We start from the raw sequence: 22,437 nt of genomic DNA, 5'->3' as shown, positions 1-22,437 counted from the left end.
GAGCTATATCCCTTAGATGGAGCGTTTTTGAAAGATGGTGCATGGTACACCATGCAGACCCAATTCACTGCCAGATTGTTTCAGTGCTGGAGTTTCTGCAAGAGAAACTGTCCTCAGGGACAAGCCCCGGTACTCTCAGGGTTTATGTGGCCGCTATTTCGGCTTGCCATGCCCTGATTGGTGGGGTTTCTGTGGGAAAACACCCATTAGTCGCCCGCTTTATTCGTGGAGCGAGGCGGCTAATGCCTCCTTCTAGACGGACTGTTCCGTCATGGGACTTAGCAATAGTGCTCGAGGGTCTGGTTAGCGCCCCTTTTGAACCAATGGAGTCAGCACCTATCAGGCTTCTGACCTTTAAGATGGTTTTTCTAAGGGCAATCACCTCTCTTAAGAGAATTGGAGATTTGCAGGCGCTCTCGACCTCGCCGTCCTGCTTAATATTTGCCCCTGGGATGGTCAAAGCTATTCTGCATCCTCACCCGAGTTATCTGCCTAAAGTTACGTTCTCCACCGTGCATCCGGTTGTTCTTGAGGCCTTCTGTCCTCCGCCGTTCACGACGTCGGAGCAGGAACGATTACACCTACTGTGTCTAGTACGTGCTCTTCAGAATCACATCCACCGCACTAGCCAGTGGCGTAAATCAGAGCAGCTTTTCATATGTTATGGGAGCCGCAACAAAGGGGCGGCTGCCACCAGGCAAACAATGTCACATTGGGTAAGGGATGCTATTGCTCTGGCCAATGAGGCGCGCGGTCAAACTTCACCTCTGGGTATCAGAGCTCATTCAACAAGGGGTGTTTCATCTTCTATGGCCTTAGCAAGTGGTGTCCCCTTGCAGCAAGTGTGTGATGCGGCGGGCTGGTCCTCTCCGCACACATTTGTCAGATTTTATAGTCTGGATGTCCACGCTACTCCAGGCTCACAAGTCCTGGAGTCTACATCCCAGAGTCACGTCTGAGGCCTCCTCTTGGCTTGTGCACACATACCACACAACCTTGGGGGGTCCAGACACCTCCAGTGCGGCGGCGTTGGTATTCTCATTCCCATAGCGTTTGAAACGCAGCATCGAGAGTAGCTTTTGATAGGGAACGTCTCGGGTTACTTGGCTGTAACCCTGTTCCCTGAAAAAGCTGGAACGAGATGCTGCGCCTCAATGCCGCACTGTAGGAGTGCGGTTCCAATTTCAGACAAAATTGGAACCTGAAGACGCGTTCGCGCCACGCGTATTTATAACCTGCAGGTGATGGTGTAATTAATCAAATTACCTGCAGAGGTTATTTAAAGCCAAAATAATTTTTGGCGTGTTTGACACACGTGCTTCACAACCGGTCGAACAACGACGTTCTCCCATAGTGTTTCAAACGCTGCATCTTGTTCCCGCTTTTTCAGGGAACAGGGTTACAGCCAAGTAACCCGAGACGTTGCGTGTGTCATGACTCTGGGTCTGCTGTGTCCGTTTTCTGCCTGTGTGACTTTGTTTTGTTTCATGTCGAACACGTGGGGAATTGTTTGACAGTTTTTCGCGTGTGTTTGTCTGCGTCACTCGCCCTGCCCTCGTGTCTCCCTCACTGGTATTCCCTCACGTTTTTGATCACCCTGACACCTGTAGCGAGTTCGCCAGCGCGTTCCGCTCACGGGGCGCGCTGCGCAGCTGTTACTTATTGCGACTGTGATAGGTTTCCTCATTTATTCCCTCGTGTGCTTGTTCTTTGTCAGTCCGTTGTATGTTCACATAGTACTGCTGTAGTTGACTCCTTGTCTTGTCTTGTCATTCGTCTAGCATCTAGCATCTAGCATTTTTTTTCCTGTTCTAGATTTATTTTCTTGTTTTTTCCCCTGCTTGTTTAGTAATCCCCTAGTTCAGTCTCTTTTGGTTTCCTGTTATTTTTATTGTCCTCCTCTGCCCACTAGTTTCCCGCCGGCGCTCCAGTTTTCCCTGCATCTGTTCCTCCACCTGCCTCTGCCTCACGTCAGATCTGCCTCTAGAGCTGCATCCACAGCCGCCGTCTAGATCCCGGGTTCTCCGGGTGTGACATTCTCTCTACCTCTAGAGCTGCGTCCACAGCCGCCATCTAGATCCCGGGTCCTCCGGGTGTGACATCCTCTCAGGCTGCAGACGCTTGCGTTCTGGGGTCATCGGAAGTTTCTCCCTTTGGGGTTATTTTGTGGACTCTCCCTTCGGGGTTATTTTGTGGACTCTCCCTTCTGGGTTTTTTTGTGGAGTCTTAATAAACATCCTTACCACCGCACTTGGGTCTCTGTCTGTTCATCCATCATGACAGCGTGTGTGTGGATTGTCCAATGCAAAACCGCGTAAAGAAAGTCTCAAAATCCAAATGAACCGAACAGGATAAATGGACGCGCGTTGCCGGATACACAAATGCACAACTTCTCATTGGTATGCGCAAAATCAATATACATGAACACAAAATAAAACATTGCAATCACAAATCTGCCCATTTGTACAAATCGCTTCGTGTTTATTCAAATCTAAATTTCACAGAATCAAATCATAAGGCATTTGTTTGTGAATCGTAAAATACAAATGAAACGTGTATCACGTTCACGGATGACTGTGCGTGCATTTGTTAATCATTTTGAGTCGAAATTCATCCCATAGTCTCTCCTCAACCACCACCAGTGTGCATCCCTCTGGATGATGTGACGGCAGCCACAGCACAACTGTGCCAGTGTGTTCACCACACGCCAGATATACTGTATGTGCAGATTAAAGATATAAAGCCAATTCAGTGGAAAGGGGATTTTTATGAGGCCGTTATTGACAAAGGCCAGTGGAGGGGAATCTGCCTCAGACTTTTTCTCTTTTAAGTAATGTAATAGATAGCTCTCTTTCTCTCCTCCCCAGTCATGACCTACATACCCAAACTTACTCCAGCTTTAATAATCTTCCCAACCTCTCCTGATGAATGCTCTCATCTCACTATACATGAGTAAGATGACAACCAAACTGAAAACGTTAAATGTAAATTTGCTGCTCAGTTGTTTCTGTAAGCAAATGTCTTCCCGGTGACAGAAGAGACATCTTGTGGCTCAATTATATTAGTGCAGGGAATTGAAATTGCTTTTATTAAAGTTGCTTTTCACATGTTACACCAACAGATTTTGTTGTTAGATTATTAAGAAATCATCTGCATGTCAGAAGTTCGAAAGAAAATAATTATATAGCAGTGCAGGACTGTATCTAGACTCAAGAGTCTGTAAAATCAGTGATTTTGCACACAGACTGTTCGGGTACTTTAATAAGTACTGGAAATATCCTTACCTGAGCTCTTGATGTTGAGGATCAGTACCTTTGCCATCTCAAATATCGGTAATGTACTATTTGTTTTAACTGTTTGATACCACCTACTTACTACTTGCATTTTTTTCTCAGTTAAGTGTCTCAGGTGTGGAGTGTCTTGGTTATGTTATTATAGTTTTCTTGTTTTGAAATGTAGCATATTCTTAAAGGAATTGTTAATTTTCAACGTACATTTTCATGATAATTTACTCACCCCTGTTGTCATCCAAGATGTTTTTTTTTTCTTTAGTCGAAAAGAAGAAAAGTTTTTGATGAAAACATTGGGGGATTATTCTCCATATAGTGGACTTCAATGGACTCCAAACGGTTGAACGGACTGCCCAGCCTCAATTTACACCAAAGGCAGTTGACCGACATTTAGGAGATCAAAATTACAGTTTCAGTGCAGCTTCAAAGGGCTTTAAATGATACCAGACGATGAATAAGGTTATCTAGCAAAACGATGGGTCATTTTTTAAAAACTACAAATGTCTATTCTATAAACACAAATGCTGGCCTTGCTCTGTTCTGCAAAGTGCGCTCATGACTTCACGTAATATGTTATTAAGTTAAAAATGTTACGCTTGACGTTGGTAGAGCAGGCCCAAAAAATCCATCTCGTCTTCTCCTCCAAGTTCAAAATCGTCCGACATTTTTACCTTTACCTTGTAAACGCGTTTTTTAACTTAGTATTTGCTTGTCAACTTGTAAACACCGACTATGTACGCCTACGTCAAGTCAAGTCAGCTTTATTTATTTAAAAGGTTATGCAAGTCAAAACACAGGTCAAATATCAGAAACACTATAAATTCCTATATGCAGTGTTAATTAAATAAAACTATAGAATTATATGTCAAGCGTGACCTTTTCAACGTAATTACGTATAACGTGAAGTTGTGAGCGCGCTTTGCAGAACAGAGCAAGGCGAGCATTTGTGATAATAAAGCATATACATTTTTATTTTGTTTAGAAAATGACCGATCGTTTCACTAGATAAGACCCTTATTCATCTTCTGGTATCGTTTAAAGCCATTTAAAGCTGCACTAAAACTGTAATTTTGACCTTCAACCGTTTGGAGTCCATTGAAGTCCACTTAGAATAATCCTGGAATGTTTTCATCAAAAACCTTCATTTGCTTTCGACTAAAGAAAAAAATACATTAACATCTTGGATGACAACAGGGGTGAGGAAATTATCATGAAAATGTGTTTTGAAAGTGAACAATTCCTTTAACCATCAGCTATGCAGTGAATATGCAGTGTGCTTCAGTATATGCCTCGCAACACTCAAAGAAGGCAGAACTCTGTCTAGGAGGAGATGAGAGAAAAAAGCCATCATTAATGGATGAATGATGCAAAGGTATTTACAAATTTACCTGCATTTAGAAAAAATGTAAAATGAGTTTAGCTGTGAACCCTGGATGACATGAGTTCAATTAGAATGCATTTGGAGTTTGAGCGGTGAAGGGCTGGATGAATTTACTAAGGAAAAAAGTCACTCTCCCTTACCTTCTCTGGATCTGTTCCACATTGGTGGAACGATCTACCTGCTTCTACAAGATCAGCAGACTCTGTTGCCATCTTTAAAAAACGCCAGGAAACGCATCTCTTCCATCAACACGTCGTAGATTGATTTAACCTAATTCTTTTCCCTTTCTTCTTATTCTAAAAAAACAACAACTCACTATTCTTAGCTTTGTATACTGTGCTAGGCTTTAATTGACTAGTTTTTGATGGACTTATGTATTTTGTTGCCTATGTTGTTATAATTGCTTCCAATGTTTCCTCATCTGTAAATTGCTTTGGATAAAAGCATCTGCTAAATGACTAAATGTAAATGTAAATGAATTATCATTGCCAATACGTAGACTGGCTGCTCATATGGGTAATTCTACAGAAATGCTGTCCTATATTAAAAAACAGTTTTCAAATCTTACTTGTTTACTAAGATCCTTCTATCATTTAAGTAAGCTTAATGTATTAAACCATCATTTATTGGGTACTTTCAATTGGGAGATGGGTGTCCCAAACCCCAAAATTTCAACATATGAATCTTTCCATTGTTGTTGGAAATTTGACAAGCGTTGGACAAAGGAGCCACTAAAACTATGATAGAAATATATTCAAGTTGCACACAGATGAATGATATGGCCAAGTTTTACACTGGTTAGGTTTGTGTACAGTGGGGGAGGGAGGGACTTGATACGCGCACAACATTACAATGTTTTTAACAATAAAATAATAATAACAATAATAAATAATATTTAATAATAAATAATATTGTAACAATAATAACAATAATAAATAATTTAACAACAAATTTAACAATTCAGTGATATTAAATATAATGAAATGAAACACTGGAAAAGTGGAAAAACTGCACAACGGCAGGGGCAGCCAAAAACAAACACTGATTTTAACACAATCTAAAGAAAAGCACTAATTTTCTACATAAAGCCAAGTCTTAGCCAGTGTTTCTAGACAACTCATCTTTGTAAGTTAGTTATGTACAGTAAGACGTTCTCTCTTCGGCCACCAGATGTCCGCGTTGATCTGTAGAATACGTCTTTGATACAGGACTCTTGTGTTCATCAGCAGGGGGAGCACGAGCGGTCTGTGCTTATATTGTGGATCAAAATCGTTAAAGCAGTCAGCCGGTCACAATCGTGTAGACTTCAGGAGACACACAGATGCATGTTTACAGTGATCTGAGAGCGCACGAGGAGCAGGGATGGCAGGGGGACGCAGGGGACTGGTGGCCCCTCAGAACACTTTCCTGGAGAATATAGTTCGCCGCTCCAACGGTGAGAGAAAGCCTTTCATCATTGCTTTACTGGTGCATTATTCTGCAACATTATGAGAAATGTGCCTATTGTGTTATGCCTAGCCTGTCAATGTATGCACGTGTATGTATACGTTTCACACTGTGTAGGCCTATTTACTCAAGATGCAGAAAGTCCGAAACGTTCCTCTGCTTTAACTTAATATGTTTTCTTTTAATTTTTCAGTCTGGACGTTTTCTCATAGACAGACAGGTGATGTTTTGAACATCCATGATTCTTATCGTGCCGTTTATGTTGTTGTTTGCATTGACATCTGTAGTTTAGGATTAGATCCGTAGATGTGATGTATCTTATCCCATAGTTCATTTTGTTGGCGTCATTGTGTTTGTGTTCTGTGTTATCGAAGTTCTTTAAATCAAAGGAATTCATGGGATGCTTCAACACTCGAGCAAAACTTTTATTAATGCAGAAATGAATTCTGCGAAGACGATTTCCATATGGTTGAATAATAAAATAATGTTTTTCTCGCGAAATCCTAGATGTGTAGATCCCAAATGGGCCTTTTACTTAACATTTGACATTGAATCTTTTTCTAACTCTTAGGTCTTTTCCTTCATCGCAATTGAGATATGACATCTCTGATCTGTACATTTGTAAATTCTCAGTCAGCATAGAGATTTGCATACATGACATTGATTTCCCAAATAGTTTTTCCACGTCTTACTTGTTCAAGTTAACACACTTGCCATGTCTCTTTCCCTATACACTGAAAGGCAGAAAGTAATAGTTTTGTAAATATTTGATGAGACATTTATGATTGGTTAATGCATGATTTAAAGTGTCCTAGAATGTGCAGTAAGGACCGTGTGTCCACCAAATCGTTCCACGGGGTGTCAGAAGGCATCACGCATGTCTGTAGACTATTCCCTGTATACTTACAGGTCTGTAGCCAGCCAGTTGAAAGGGGAGGTTCTTTTTTTCAAAAAGTGGACCCTTTTGCATTTTTTTCCCTCCTTTTGTATTTAATTATGAGGTTCAAATACTTGACCTTTTGTGGACTCATTTGTGCTGGATTAGCTTGTCTGCTGGTATCTTAACAAACACGCTTTTTGATGCACCTAAAATATTTATTGCATTGTTGTCAAATTGCTTCCTCATGTAACACTTTTGTCAGTCCATACACAGTTCATAAGTTTAAAGACCACACTAACAACAGAATAGATTTAATGAACTTTACTGAAATATTAATAATACTTCTTCTCATCATCATTTCTTGACTCTCTGTCAATGCCTCTTTGATATGTTTTATTATTATAATCACGCTACGTTTATATGGCTATTATATTGTAGACCAGGGGTCCCCAAACTTTTTTTCTGCGAGGGCCACATAATTCTCCCTGTCTTTAATGGGGGGCCGGGTCGGTTTGTAACAGAAAATGACATGGGCCAGAGGTACTACTTGAATTATTGTGGAGATTTAATTTTGATTTGAAATGTATTTATTATGCCTCCTAATGGTATAATAGTTTATTAATAGTTTATAGTTTAGTGCTACTCAAATTCAAAACATTTTCTTATGCATATTAATAAACCTTTCTCTTTCCCAACCGCTTGGCCATTTTGTCGTCTCTTTTTTTCCGATGGTTCGCGCGTCAGTTTTATCGCAATGGTACATTATGAATTTAACAAATTATTAGGCTATGTGAGTAACTTAGAGAAATTTGGGTCTGAAAGCCAATATTCTGACGCTCGCTCACGGCCCTACTAGAGCAAGCTCCTGATTGGTTAACGCTGCGTGAATGTTCGGCAAAGTTCAGATTTTTCAACTCGCTCGAATCGTGCGAACGCTCAATTCGCGTCATTAGCGTGAATCGCGACGCAAGTAGGTCATCGCATCTTTGCATTGTCTTAACATGTTAATCACTCTCACTTAACGCTTCATTCGCGTTTGGTGTGAACACACTATAAAGCATTGTTCAGAGGGCCGGTCCAAATCTGTGGGCGGGCCACATTCATATATATATATATAACCCCTCCCCCGCATCATTCAGAGGCGATGGTTGCTTTGAAAAGTGTAGTGCGAGAACTCTCTCTGTCTGCGCACACACACACGCGTCCTGCAATAATAATCATATTATTTTGAAACAGCAACCCAGAAATTTGTCACAAGCATTGATTAAAACAATGATGACAATAATCGCATGAAAAAAACAACTTAAATTCTTGACCTTTGGCAGTGAGGGGGGTTCGTTCGAACCACCCGAACCCCCCCTGCCTACGGGCTTGACTTAGTGTCCATGAGATACAGTCAAAGAAAAGATGGAGCGATCAGAATTAACAACTAAAGAATAACCATCCAACCTCGTAAATTCGCTGACAAAAAATTACCTGACCCAACAGTTTTTGTGTGATAAAGTACGATCTGATGGATGGAATAGTTCTTCTCAAAGGCAAGGGCATTGCGTGAGCTGTTTATTATTAATTGTATCAGAGATAACAGAGATTGATTTTGTTGTTACGGGACCTGTATACCTTTGCCGATACATCATTCGATCAATCACAATATCCAGTATCTAACAGATGTCTCATTATTTCCTGGCAGACACCAATTTCGTTTTGGGTAATGCCCAGATTGTGGATTGGCCTATTGTCTACAGCAATGATGGATTCTGCAAGCTGTCTGGTTACCATCGTGCTGAAGTCATGCAGAAGAGCAGCACTTGCAGGTTCTTTCCTCATTTACCGTCTTATGACTGAACAAAACATTGAGGCATTTACATTAGATTCAATCTGAAACCTAATGGAGACTCACAGCTTGTGATTGTTTCACAACATCTGAAATGTTCCTGAAAACGTGGCGATTTTTGGGACATTTATTTAAGAAAGGTCTGCTTTTCTCTCTTGCTGGTGTTGCCCGCATGGATAGATTATTAAAGAGAATAGAGATTCTGTCTCTGTGTTTAAGATGTTGACGTTTATAAATGCATCTCCTTCTCGTTCTTCTAGCTTCATGTATGGAGAACTTACTGACAAAGAAGCCTGCGAGAAAGTCCATCAGACCTTTGAGAACTATGAGATAAACTCTTTTGAAATACTCATGTACAAGAAGAACCGTAAGTTGGCTGTTTGAAATGAAAACAAGAGCCTATGTTTAGCATGTTTACTTTGAAATGTTGTTGTTGCAGGGATGCCAGTGTGGTTCTTCGTCAAAATTGCTCCAATCCGAAATGAACAGGACAAGGTTGTGCTGTTTCTGTGTACCTTCAGTGACATCACAGCGTTCAAGCAGCCTATTGAAGATGATTCATCTAAAGGTCTGACATGACACACTATCAACCTAGATACAGGTTCAGTTTATGTTGCAGATTTCATCTCGGGTGTTATCACCCGACTTAAAACAAGTTACTTATAGTATGAAAGGTTTGACTACATTGTGAATACTGCAGTCTAACTCTTTAACACAGCATACAATAAGAACACAAATGTTCACTAAAGCCTTGTTTAATCAAGCAAATGAATTAGGTGGTGGTTATTGTGTGGTGGGCAGTGATACACACAATTCTGCATCAAGCCCTTACATTTTCCATTATATTTAACCATACTCTATAATGATTCATATGTTTTTTCTTTATCTGTTATATTTCTTAAGGCTGGGGTAAGTTTGCTCGCCTGACACGAGCATTGACAAGCAGCCGTGGCGTTTTACAGCAACTTGCTCCAGCTGTCCACAAGGGCGAGAATGTCCACAAGCATTCCCGTCTGGCTGAGGTAAGTGTGTGTGTGTGTGTGTGTGTGCGTGTGTGTGTGTGTGTGTGTGTGCGTGTGTGTGTGTGTGTGTGTTCAAGCAGCTTCATCCGACGAACACCACTTACATTTATCCCTAAGCACCTTTGGCCATGATTGTGTGCCTCAATCCCAGAATCCCCTCTGCTGTGCTAAGATAAATTTCTTACTGTTCGTGCATCACTCTCCATGTGAACATCACCTTAGGCTTATGAAATCTGAAGCTGTGTGAAATCCTATTGTAAGATTTCCATGACAGCTTCCAAACCTCTGTGAGCACACCCTGAGAAACATTCTGAGATCACATTACTCAACACGCATAGCATAGCAGTCATACACTAACTTAATGAGATGCCTAATTCTTATGAATTTGTACAATCTAATTAGTATGTTTTAAAAAAAAAAAGCATTTTAGGTAGTGAGAAAATAAGAAATGTCTGACCCTATCTGCGAGTCTTAAAATGAATGTGTGCGTGTTCTGCTTTTATTGTCATTACTCTTGCTCAGACATTCATGATTTGATGTGTTTTACCCATCAGGTATTGCAGCTGGGCTCTGACTTTCTCCCGCAGTATAAACAAGAGGCTCCTAAAACACCTCCCCACATTATTCTGCACTACTGTACCTTCAAAACCACCTGGGACTGGGTGATCCTCATCCTCACCTTCTACACGGCCATCATGGTGCCCTACAACGTGTCCTTCAAGACCAAGCAGAACAACGTCACCTGGCTGGTGGTGGACAGCATTGTGGATGTCATCTTTCTGGTGGATATTGTGCTGAATTTCCACACCACTTTTGTGGGACCTGCTGGAGAGGTCATCTCAGACCCAAAGCTCATCCGCATGAACTATGTGAAGACATGGTTCGTCATAGACCTCCTGTCCTGTCTTCCTTATGACGTCATCAACGCCTTTGAGAATGTCGACGAGGTGAGTTTACTCCTGAGCCCTCATCCTGAGGAAAATGTTATAAAAAGACACATTCTCGTTTACAACCGGCTGTTGGGCTGTCTGAATGACCAGTATCTAGTACACAGCAGAATTGCTTTACAGCTGAATGGAGCTCAGTGTTAGATCCATACAAAAAATTTAAAGCTATTTTGACTTGACAAGTCATCTTTACCCGTTTTTCATTTCATTTCATGGGAGTATACGCATAAGATGAAAGGATCTCATTTGTAATATGTCTTCTATTGTATTTTAAGGGGTCCTATTTTTCCTAATAAATCTTTATTATGTTTATGTTGTGCTAAACAAAAGGTGCTCATGTTTTCGATTTTGAAAGAATGCTTTATATATAAAATTTTAATATATAACAGTATTTCACCTGTGTTTTACACCGTCATCTCGATTCTCAGAAAACAGGCTGTTGAGTTTCTGGTTGAAGTCCCTCCTTCCAAAACGCTCTGACTGGTGAAGCTGAGCCATTTTTTTGTGATTGGTTTACCACTTAGAGTGTGTGTTGAAATGTCCCGCCCATTACCCTGTCTGTTCATTGTAGTCTTTAAAAAGTCATTTCTGTTAAAGAAAATATCTTCTTTTTCTGTGCACTTTGCGACTTTGTAGATGTTGTTTATGCTCAAACAGCCTAGTACTACCCACTAACTAAATTAAAAGCAGTGAAATTCCATCAGACCTTCCCTTTAATGTATATTTTGGATATCAGCCAAAAGAATGTTGTGATAAATAATTAGCTTATGTGAAGTGTAGCCGATCCAGACGAATCATACGATCTGTAAATGTAAAGGGCTGTAAAGCCCCTGTGCTGTTTGAGAAATGGCCGTGTCAGTCTAGATCTTTCTGCTGAAATTGCATTATCGTCTAACGGTCACTCTTTATGGCTTTGCAGCACTGAAACAGCGTTTTGGTGATTGATTTTATCCCAGTATGTCAGGTATTTCCCTCTGGACCATGAATGAAAGTGAAAGATATCGCTTCATCATTCTTTATAGAAAGGAAGCATTCCCTGAACACACACCTTTGTGCTTTTCACTCTACAACAAATATTAAGTCCTTCTGTCATTGTTTTATAATTCCATGTACATTGAAACCCCTCAGATATCATCATCTCAGATGGATAATACGTCCCGCAGCCATCATTACCAGCGTTGTGTTTCAAACTCGCTCAAGCATTCAGCTTTATTAACAGATTGTGGTGCACCGCAGGGTTCAAGCGACTGTTTTGTCATCGATGAGTGTAGCAAGCATGGGTTTTATAATGAAAACCTTTTTTAAGTCATCTGTGAATGCAACAGACAGATTTCTGTGCGCCTGGGGCGTGCAAGGTTAATGGGCACATACTGTATGTGCAGTGTCTTACTGTATGTAAGCCTACAGGACATCTGAATCTGTGAGCCAAAAGCAGCAGCTACTACATTTCTTATCACACTCAATGTCATATAAAGGTCATGCTCATTACAGGCACAGTTGTGCTGTCCAGCCAAGTGACAGAAACCCGCTGCGTCATGTCATGTGTGTTCCCCTGCACAGACACCGCAGTCCAAATAAGCCAATATAGCATAATAATATGTGTTTGAGTGGAACAAGCTGCATATTGTCTTAATGCTGGAATAAGAGTCTGTCAAATCCCCAGTGATCTCAGGCTACTTAAAGGGAAAGTTCACCCAAAAATTCGAATTATTTTATCATTTACTCAGCATCATGTAATTTCATAATATTTTGAAGAATGTTGATAACCAAACAACACTGAAGCCCATTGCCTTCCATTGTGATGAGACATTTCTCAAAATATCTTATTTTGTGTTAAACAGAGGAAGGAGCCACATACAGGTTTATAAATAAATGATAACTTAGGTTTTATTTTTATGTGAAATATCCCTTTAAGACTTAAATGTTGAGTAAATGGTGACCAAGACATAAAGGGTGAAGGTCAGAAACAATGGCAGATAGTGACAGTCCATTTTAATTTCATGTTGACTTTCCCACTGAATCTTCACAAGACCTGTAAGATGGTGTCCTTGGTTTTGGCAAAGACGTTAATACTTCAGTAGGAGGTGAAAATTCAAAGCCATATTTTTTCTGGGGCTGTCAGGTTGCTGTGCCGTAGCCTGCAGTGAAGCAGAATATTATAATGCTCATAGTCAACACCCTTTCCCTGCTACTGTACCCACAGAACAAAGCCCGGCCAGTGGTTCTGTTGTAAGGCCAAATTTGTTGTGTTGTTTAATAACCATCCACCCACTTGCTACTGACATTTGTAAGCCCAGCTGTTGACAAGTCGCATGTTATTATATTATTACTTTACAAAAATATAATCAAATGTCCTAATATCCTGAGAATCCCGAGAAAGTACATTTTGTGAGTGTGAGTTAGACATACAGTATACTGCTTTATGCAACATATCAAAACCATGTTTTTGCTTTTGTAATCGTTTCATTTTGACATTTGCTCAAGGGCGACGGAAGCACAAAAATATGGGTTGGCTTCAGTGTTTAGTGAGAAAAACGTGTGACTCGTGGTTTTAACGCTACTATTGATTTTCACATCACATATCAGACCATACAGGCATTTATTTTCATACAAATTAAGAAAATATTCGAAAATGTCTTACAGGTGTTTAATAATATGGTATGGTAAGTTTAGGAGTAGTAGGGAGGTCTTTATGGGCCCAATTAGTTGGCATCCTTATTATCATTTCAATACATTTGATCATTTGCAATCTATTATTAATGTATAATGTACAAAAATATTTTGTTTACCTTTCTGTGTCAAAGAGGAATGGAGTTTAATCAGGGTGGCCATGTACAAGAAATATTTCCAGCCCGATGACCCTTCAAAACATGTCCAAAAGAAATGAAAACTAGGTGTCAAATCAAACTTTACAACTTTGGTTTTGTTGTCCTTATGTTGAATGTCAGCTCTATGCAGACGATACAGTAATAAGCCAAGGTGGCTGCACTTTAAATGAACAAATGGAAAGGATCTATATGGCACCATGTGATCACCACCTACATAAATTAAATGTCAAGAAAACTTATTTCGTTGTTTTTCTAACAGAAAACTAAAATAAAAATGTGGGTTCTTAATGAAGAAATAGAGGAGGTAAATAAATTCAAATTTGACATAAAAAATAATGAATTTAAATTGTTTTAAACTTATTAAACATTTCATTACAGCAGAGGCAGCTCCTAATGATTCTTTACCATATTTCATATTGTATCACAGTTTGGTCCCAAGCTAGTGCGTATATGTATAATGCATTAAAAAAGTAGTTTTAATACCTTGTAATTCACCTTATAATGTATTGTGAATTATTGTACAACTTACTACAGTTTATACATTATAACACTTATCAATTCATTGTTACACTTAATATTTTTATTTTGGTTATAATTTAACAACATATTACATTATGAACAATTATAATGCATGGTCATATTATTTAATAATCCTTAATAATGCATCATATATAAAGGCTTGAAGTACCCGAAAGTCTTTGAAAATTGAAATTGAAATGGGCTCTAAAAAGCCAAATCAACGTCATCACTGTCCTATTTTAAAGAAAAGACATATGCTGTCATGGTTCTGCCTCATCGTGTCATTTCTTTCTTGGTCTTGTGGCAGGATCATGCCAGAGCCTCGTGTTCTGTGTGGAAAGGGACATGTTATTGTTGGTTCTAACGTAGCATTAGCTCTCCCCGGTCTTGTCTGTCCCCGCCCCTCTCGTTTCCTCATTTAGCTTTTCTTCAGTGTTTCATTCCCGAACCTGTCCCTTGTTAATTATCCTTTGTTAGTTCCCATATTTAATGCCCTTGTGTCTGCTGTCCTGTGGTCCTTAATTTTTGCTCTAGTTTGGCCTTGCCTTTTTCAAATTGATATAGTCTTTTACTAGTCATTTATGTCATCAGGATTGGAAGTATTCATAGAATTCTAGGGCTTGCGTTTGCTTTGGTATATTTTTGTTTTGGATTGATTTGTTAAATTAGATTATATATCAGACAGTTAATTAGTTGTATTTGATTCTCTTTTAGAAAAGCCTTTCTAGGCACTTGAGATGCAAATGAACGCTTGCTATAATCTCTATCTGCAATACATTTTTTTTTGTCATTGACTGGACTGGAATGTCTATTGTATTGCACCTATTCAAATAAACTTATAAATAAGTTTCTATTGCCATAGCTACTTATCTAAATGGTTTCCTAGGTATTGTATTTTTTGTTCTGTTGAACTCAAAAGATGTTTTGAGAGATCTAGCAAAGCAAACCACCTTTATACTACCATATTGGTAGACTATGGTAGTCAATGATGCCCCAGAATTTTCAGTTGCTAACATTCTCCCAAATATCTTTGTGTTTAACTGAACAAAGAAATGTATACAGGCTTGGAACAACTAGAGGGTGATTCATGACAGAGTTACAATTTTTGTCCATCTAAAAAAGATCCCATGTGCTCGAGGGCACACAGAAATGAAAAAAAAAACGTGGAAAAACGTACTCGGTTACTTACGTAACCTCGGTTCCCTGAGATACGGGAACGAGTACTGCGTAGCAGGACGCTATGGGGAAAACTCCTTTTCTCCGATGACTGAAGCAATTCAATAGCGCAGGGAAAACTGCACGGTGATTGGTTGGAAAAAAGTAAAACTTTAAACCGAAAAACTTTAAACAGAATGGGCGGGGCTTATGGCTATATAAGCAGACGCATCGCCGTAGAGTCCTCAGGTTACTTCGACTGAAGCGACGACAATGCAGCTCGTAGCACGGCAAGGAACGCAGTACTCGTTCCCGTATCTCAGGGAACCGAGGTTACGTTAGTAACCGAGTACGTTCCCTATCGATACTTCACTCGTACTGCGTAGCAGGACGCTATGGGGAACCAGTATAATCACGCCGTGCTACAGATGGAACGAAAACACAGATAGTCTCGGAGCCTTGGCTCGGAGATGGGGTAGAACAGGGAATCCCTGAGAAGGCGGAGAAGGCCAAGCTAGTAGGTGACCTAGTCCGGTTAATCGTCCCAATTATTAGGCGCTGGTGTGGCTATAGAGCCAGGGCTCAGCGGCCTAATCCAAAGCAGAAAGGACCCGGGCCTGAAGGGCCGGGACGTCCAGACTGTAGAATCTTGTAAAAGTGGACGGCGAAGCCCAGCAAGCCGCCGCACAGATATCCTCTATAGAGACACTGCTAGACCATTCCCAGGAAGAGGCAATGCCTCTAGTAGAATGGGCTCTAACTCTCGTGGGACATTGAAGGCCCAAGGAAGAGTACGCCAGCGATATAGCCTTGACTATCCATTTTGATAGTCTATGTTTCGAGACCGAAGACCCTCTGGTGCAGTCACCGAAGCACACAAAGAGCTGTTCCGACCGTCTGAATGGGGCGGCGCGCTCAATGTAGATTTTTAGGTTAAGCTCTGGGTCCCGCTCGGAGGAGGGGAGAGCAGAGAGCGTAATAACCTGCGCTCTGAACGGAGTAGAGAGCACCTTAGGTACATAGCCATGCCTTGGTTTGAGGACGACCCTGGTGTCGTTAGGCCCAAATTCAAGACAGGATGGGCTCACAGAGAGAGCCTGTAGGTCGCCCACACGCTTCACCGATGCTAAAGCGAGAAGCAGAGCGGTCTTGAGCGTTAAGGAACGGAGGTCCACAGATAGCAGAGGCTCAAAGGGAGGGCTCTTTAGGACCGTGGGCAGATCCCAAGTGGGAACTGAAAGAGGGCGAGGGGGGTGTAGCCGCCTGGAGCCCTTCAAGAAACGAACGATGAGGTCGTTTTGCCCACTCCTTTTCCTTCGATGTGGGTATGTGAGGCTGAATAGCTGCCACATAGACTTTGAGCGTGGAAGGGGCACGGCCGTTATCCAACAACTCTTGCAAGAATGACAGTATCAGCGATATGTCATAGGACACCGGGTCAGCGCCGCGTGGTGTACACCAGGAGGCGAAGACAGACCATTTGAGGGCATAGAGACGTCTAGTGGACGGGGCTCTAGCCTGGGATATGGTGTTCAGGACGCTCTCGGGGAGGTCCGTAGGCTCCCGTCGAGAGGCCAAAAGTGTAGAGCCCACAGCTCTGGCTGGGGGTGCCATATCGTGTTCCCTGCCTGAGAGAGAAGGTCCCACCTCAGGGGAATGGGCCACGGGGCTGCTACTAGCAGCTGAGAGAGATCTGCGACCCAAGGCTGGTTTGTCCACAGAGGGGCTACCAATAGCACTCGGTGCGCTTGATCCCTGATTCTCCTGATCGTCTGCTGTAAGAGCGCGATAAGGGAAAAGCATAGAGGAGCCGGTTGGGCCAAGTGTGGGCCAAGGCGTCCCTGACCTTCGAAAAGTACGTTGGGCAATGAGTATTGTCTTCTGAGGCGAAAAGGTCGACTTCTGCCTTGCCGAAGATTTGCCAGATTCGCTGAACCGACATGGGGTGGAGCGTCCATTCGTCCTAAGGAATGTTGCTCCGGGATAGCATATCTGCCCCCCGGTTCAGTCTGCCTGGAACGTGAGTTGCCCTCAGTGAGCGCAGATTGGACTGGGCCCATTCCAAGAGGCGTAATACCAGGGAAAAAAGGCGTCTTGAGGAGAGGCCTCCCTGGTGATTTATGTAAGATACCACCGTCATGCTGTCTGATCGGACTAAGACGTGGCGATCCTTTAGCACCGGCAGGAAGTAGCGAAGAGCCAACCATACTGCCTGCATTTCCAGGTAGTTGATGTGGAGGCTTCTTTCCTGGTTCGACCAGAGGCCGAAGGCAGGTTCGCCGTCGCACAGAGCCCCCCAACCCGTGTTGGAGGCATCTGTCGTGACCACTTTCCGGCTGGACGTGGAGCCCAGGGGGACCCTGCTCTAGCCAAAGGGGATCTTTCCACGAGGCTAGGGTGGTTACGCAGGCTTGGTTCACCAAAACACGTAGACGTCCAAGACGCCAAGCGTGTGGAGGAACTCTGGACTTCAGCCAGTTCTGGAGGGGGCGCATCCGGAGGATGCCCAGACTCAGCACCTGAGATGCAGAGGCCATAAGGCCCAGCATTTTCTGAAAAACCCTGAGGGGGCGTGAAACCCCGGGTGTGAATGAGGCCGCAAGCCGTCGAATAGCCAGAACTCGTTCTGGCGACATTCTGGCGATCATGCATTTTGAGTCGAAGGCTGCCCCCAGGAACGATATAAGTTGGCTGGGGGACAGTGCACCCTTGGCAAGATTGATCCTGAGTCCCAGGCATTCTATATGGCTGAGGAGGAGGGATCTGTGGGACCGTAGCTCGTCCTCCGACTGGGCTAGAACAAGCCAGTCGTCGAGGTAGTTCACAATGCGGATTCCCTTCTGTCTGAGAGGGGAAAGAGACGCATCCATGCACTTTGTGAAAGTGCGCGGAGCTAGAGAGAGTCCAAATGGAAGGACCATGTACTGATATGCAACCCCCTCGTAGGCGAATCTCAAGAATCGTCTGTGACGGGGGGCTATCTGAATGTGGAAGTATGCGTCTTCCAGGTCCAGAGAGAAGAACCAGTCCTCTGGGCGTATTTGCGAGAGGATCTGCTTCATCGTGATCATTCTGAAGCGCCGTTTCATAAGGGCGCGATTCAGATGTCTGAGATCGAGGATGGGGCAGAGACTGCCGTCCTTCTTCGGTACGAGGAAGTATCGGCTGTAGAAGCCTGACTCGATTTGGTATGGAGAAACCATTTCTATGGCTCCTTTGTCCAGTAAGTTCCTCAACTCCGTGTGCAGAACGTGTGAATTTGAGTTCTGTACTCGGGTGGGGATGACCCCGCGGAAGTGCGGAGGTCGACAAACAAACTGGAGTGAATACCCTTGTGATATAATATCCAGAACCCAATCTGACACACCGGGGATGGCTCGCCAGGCCTTGGCCCGGGTGGCAAGGGGTTGGGTGCAATGGGGAGGTACGCCGCCTTTTGGGGGCTTGGCTCCCAAGGACAATGGAAGAGGAAGATTTTTTTGACAATGTATGTGTTTTATTAAACATTTTGAATGCGAGGGTCGAGGTGGTTTAGAGGGATGAGATGCCTTTGCCCTCCATCCGATGGCGGTGGGCGGACACAGATGTGCGGCCTCGGACTCATCGAGGGGGGGCAGTTTCTCATACCCTTTTTCCACGGAGGTGAGAGCGGAGGAGGAAGAAGGTCTAAGACGGCGGCGTGCAGGAAGACCCCACACGAGTGACAGGGACAACGCAGCATTTGTAGCGCAGTGAAAACTGCACGAAAACACCGCAGAAATATGCTCTTTAGAAATTTCTCTTTTAGCGTCGCCGGATAGCGGCAGGGAAAAGACCGTGCTGAGAAGCGAAACCGCTCGCTAGCGAAGCCGCCAACAGAATCCGCCAGAAGCGAAGCCGCTGAAGCGAGGCCGCTGAGCAGGAGGTCGAATCCGCTGCAGGTGCTCTCTCGACGGCGAAGCAGTCAGTCTCGGGAAGCGAAGATCAAGTCGTCGCTGAAGGAGAAGAGATCTGAGGACTCTACGGCGATGCGTCTGCTTATATAGCCATAAGCCCCGCCCTTTCTGGCGGGTGCCATCGCCATTGGTCCGGCAGCTCCGCTACGATTGGTTTAAAGTTTTACTATTTTCAAACCAATCACTGTGCAGTTTTCACTGCACTATTGAATTGCTTCAGTCATCTGAGAAAAGGAGTTTTTGCCCATAGCGTCCTGCTACGCAGTACGAGTGAAGTATCGATAGGGAACTTAATTTATCTTTATTAAATCTTAATTTATATGGACTCCCAATGAGTCCAGGGAAAACAATTTAATGAAGCAACAGCATGTAAATCAAGGCTCTAGCAAAAATGTGTTTCATTTATTAAGCATACCTCAAGTGGAATGGATTTGGCTGATGCCGCTTTGCGCTGAATGAGAGACGCTAAAAGTAAGATCACTGAAAATATCATTGGTCGTAGAAAGTAAGTGGGTCATGTCCCACCCACATACATTGGTTCCGACACATGCATTTGCTCATATAGTAATCATATTTATATGCACAGTGTGTAATACAGCATGACAGATTTGATTGAAGATCTTTTTTGTGCTATTCTTAGAGATTAGTCTTAAAGGCCTAGTTTACGGCACTGGTCTGATAAATGCTTGAATGATTTTCTAACCCGTTCTCGTTTACTTCTTGTAGGGTATTAGCAGCCTCTTTAGTTCCCTGAAGGTCGTCCGTCTGTTGCGACTAGGACGTGTGGCCCGTAAACTGGACCACTACATAGAATATGGGGCAGCAGTGCTGGTCTTGCTAGTTTGTGTCTTCGGACTGGCCGCCCACTGGCTGGCCTGCATTTGGTACAGTATCGGAGACTATGAGGTCATAGACGAAGAAGTCAACATGGTCCGTACGGATAGCTGGCTGTATATTCTGGGAGAAGCCGTCGGTTCGCCGTATCGCTTCAACGCCAGCGGCACGGGAAAGTGGGAGGGGGGACCCGGCAAAGACTCAGTCTACATCACGTCACTGTACTTCACCATGACCAGTCTGACCAGTATTGGCTTTGGGAACATCGCGCCCACCACTGATGGAGAGAAGATCTTCGCTGTGGCCATGATGATGATTGGCTGTGAGTAAAAATTATTTCATTTCTGCTGAAGCTATAGCTGTACGACAACATGATTCTGTTGCGTAAGACATGGCTACATAACACATAATCCAAAAATGATTGACAGATCAATTACAGTAAATCTCAGTCTTCTCTATGAACATCAGTCAGTAAGTCATCTTCATGCTGTCACTTACCGTACATTATAGAGAAACCCTGTTGAATTGTAAAGGTGTTTTTTTGCAAAGATGAAGAACAAATTGTTAGTGCGATCTAGATTAAATTAAGGCACAATTTTCTGTGGTCTGGAAAATGTGAAGATGCACAGACAGCAAAAGTGAATGGGCAATACATTCTGATGAGTTAAAAAGCAGACGGGGAGTTGACCCATGACTAAAGCGGCATCATTTATTTGTATTTTTGAAGTACATACACTCACCTAAATGATTATTAGAAACACAATACTAATACTGTGTTTGGCCCCCTTTCGCCTTCAGAACTGCCTTAATTCTACATGGCATTGATTCAACAAGGTGCTGAAACATTTAGAAATGTTGGCCCATATTGATAGGATAGCATCTTGCAGTCGATGGAGATTTGTGGGATGCACATCCAGGGCACGAAGCTCCCGTTCTACCACATCCCAAAGATGCTCTATTGGGTTGAGATCTGGTGACTGTGGGGGCCATTTTAGTAGGGATGCTTCCATCCGATATTTGTATTGGGTATCGGCATCGATACCCGATCTGACATAAAATTTGTGCTAGACGATGTAAAAGTTCATGGAGACACCGGCTCTTAAACTCTCTCGTGGCTGTGCTTTGCGCCACGTGTGACATCATACGCTAGCAACGTGCTCTGTACGTAGTGCACGTGAACAAGTGACCATATAGCAGCGAACAGCATGGAGCGAGCCAAAATATCTGTCATTTGGAGTTATTTTACAACAGCTACGCCAACAAGTTCCAAGTAAATGTTCCGAGGGGTGATGATAAAGCTTCTAAATACAATACTACTAATTTAATCAAGCATTTACAGAGATGTCATCCTCAAAAGCACGCAGAGTTCAATAAGCTAAAGAAACTAAAACGAGACGGTACGAAGCAGCTAACCTTGGCGGAGACAACGTAAAGAATTCAGAAATGTCCATCTGGTAGTGTGAAAGCAGTGAAAATCACTGAAAGCATACTGAATTTCATTGTTATGGATGGGCAACAGCTATCCGTTGTTGCGAATAATGGCTTCAGACTCCTCATAAACCACTTGGAGCGCGGTACGACACGTTGAAGCGTAAATATTTATCTGAGACGGCTCTACCTGAACTGTACCGAAAAGTCTGCAAACACATATCCGAAAAAATGTAAGATTTATAGTGAATTATGCAACAGATATCTGGAGCTGCGACGTGTCCCCTGTGTCGCTTTTAAGTTTAACCGAACACTGGTTGGATGCCATATTAAATGCAACAAACATGTGCAGTTTTACCAAGCTAGGGAAGCTAGTGTTTATTTATCTGTTTCTGTGTTGGATGTTACATTTTATTTTCACTAAACTTTAGTTAAGTGGACATTGCTTTAGTGACAAAAGCATTAAAAAGATCTGATTCATGTTATTTTGAATATCTAAAGCAGTAAAGCTATTACTTTATTGTTTATTGCGAATTGATTTCTAAATTATTTTTGCACTTTCTTAAAAATTATTAAGAGATTTTGTTTCCATTTATTTATACCCATTTATCAAGCTAGTGAAGCTGTTGTTTTATTCAGATGCTTAATTTGCACTTTGTCCAAAGATAGTGAACACTTTTGTTTTATTTTTCATTTGTTTTGCTGGTTTAATAAACTATTTACTAAATTTGTGAATCATTAGACCCGTTAACGTTAGACCCGAGTCCGACCCGACCCATCGTATATTTTTTTTAAACCCGACTAGACCTATATGTAAACATTATCAATGAAAATGAAATTGATATGGCAATGGAAACGTTGATCCTCTTGTTTTGCTCTGGCAAATTGCGCAAACTCAGGCTAAATAGCCTACGCAAAACAGTATAAAGACACAGCTT

General features: G+C 42.4%; 1 protein-coding gene across 1 annotated transcript in view; it reads left to right on the top strand.

Moving 5' to 3' along the window:
• The first annotated feature begins 6,022 nt into the window (after window positions 1-6,022).
• The window catches only part of kcnh1b (potassium voltage-gated channel, subfamily H (eag-related), member 1b), a 41,302-nt gene continuing 24,887 nt past the window's right edge, over window positions 6,023-22,437 (top strand). Inside the window, exons 1-7 of the mRNA XM_079470856.1 lie at window positions 6,023-6,106; window positions 8,688-8,811; window positions 9,092-9,198; window positions 9,271-9,399; window positions 9,735-9,853; window positions 10,408-10,800; window positions 19,964-20,393. Of these exons, the coding sequence (XP_079326982.1) occupies window positions 6,034-6,106; window positions 8,688-8,811; window positions 9,092-9,198; window positions 9,271-9,399; window positions 9,735-9,853; window positions 10,408-10,800; window positions 19,964-20,393 (1,375 nt within the window). The 5' untranslated portion in view covers window positions 6,023-6,033. The remainder of the gene's footprint in view (window positions 6,107-8,687; window positions 8,812-9,091; window positions 9,199-9,270; window positions 9,400-9,734; window positions 9,854-10,407; window positions 10,801-19,963; window positions 20,394-22,437) is intronic.

The sequence above is a fragment of the Barbatula barbatula genome (genome assembly GCF_947034865.1).
Source record: "Barbatula barbatula genome assembly, chromosome: 13".
Classification (NCBI taxonomy): domain Eukaryota; kingdom Metazoa; phylum Chordata; class Actinopteri; order Cypriniformes; family Nemacheilidae; genus Barbatula; species Barbatula barbatula.
The sequence above is the reverse complement of the archived record's forward strand: the minus strand, read 5'-3'. Positions and strand labels throughout refer to the sequence as shown.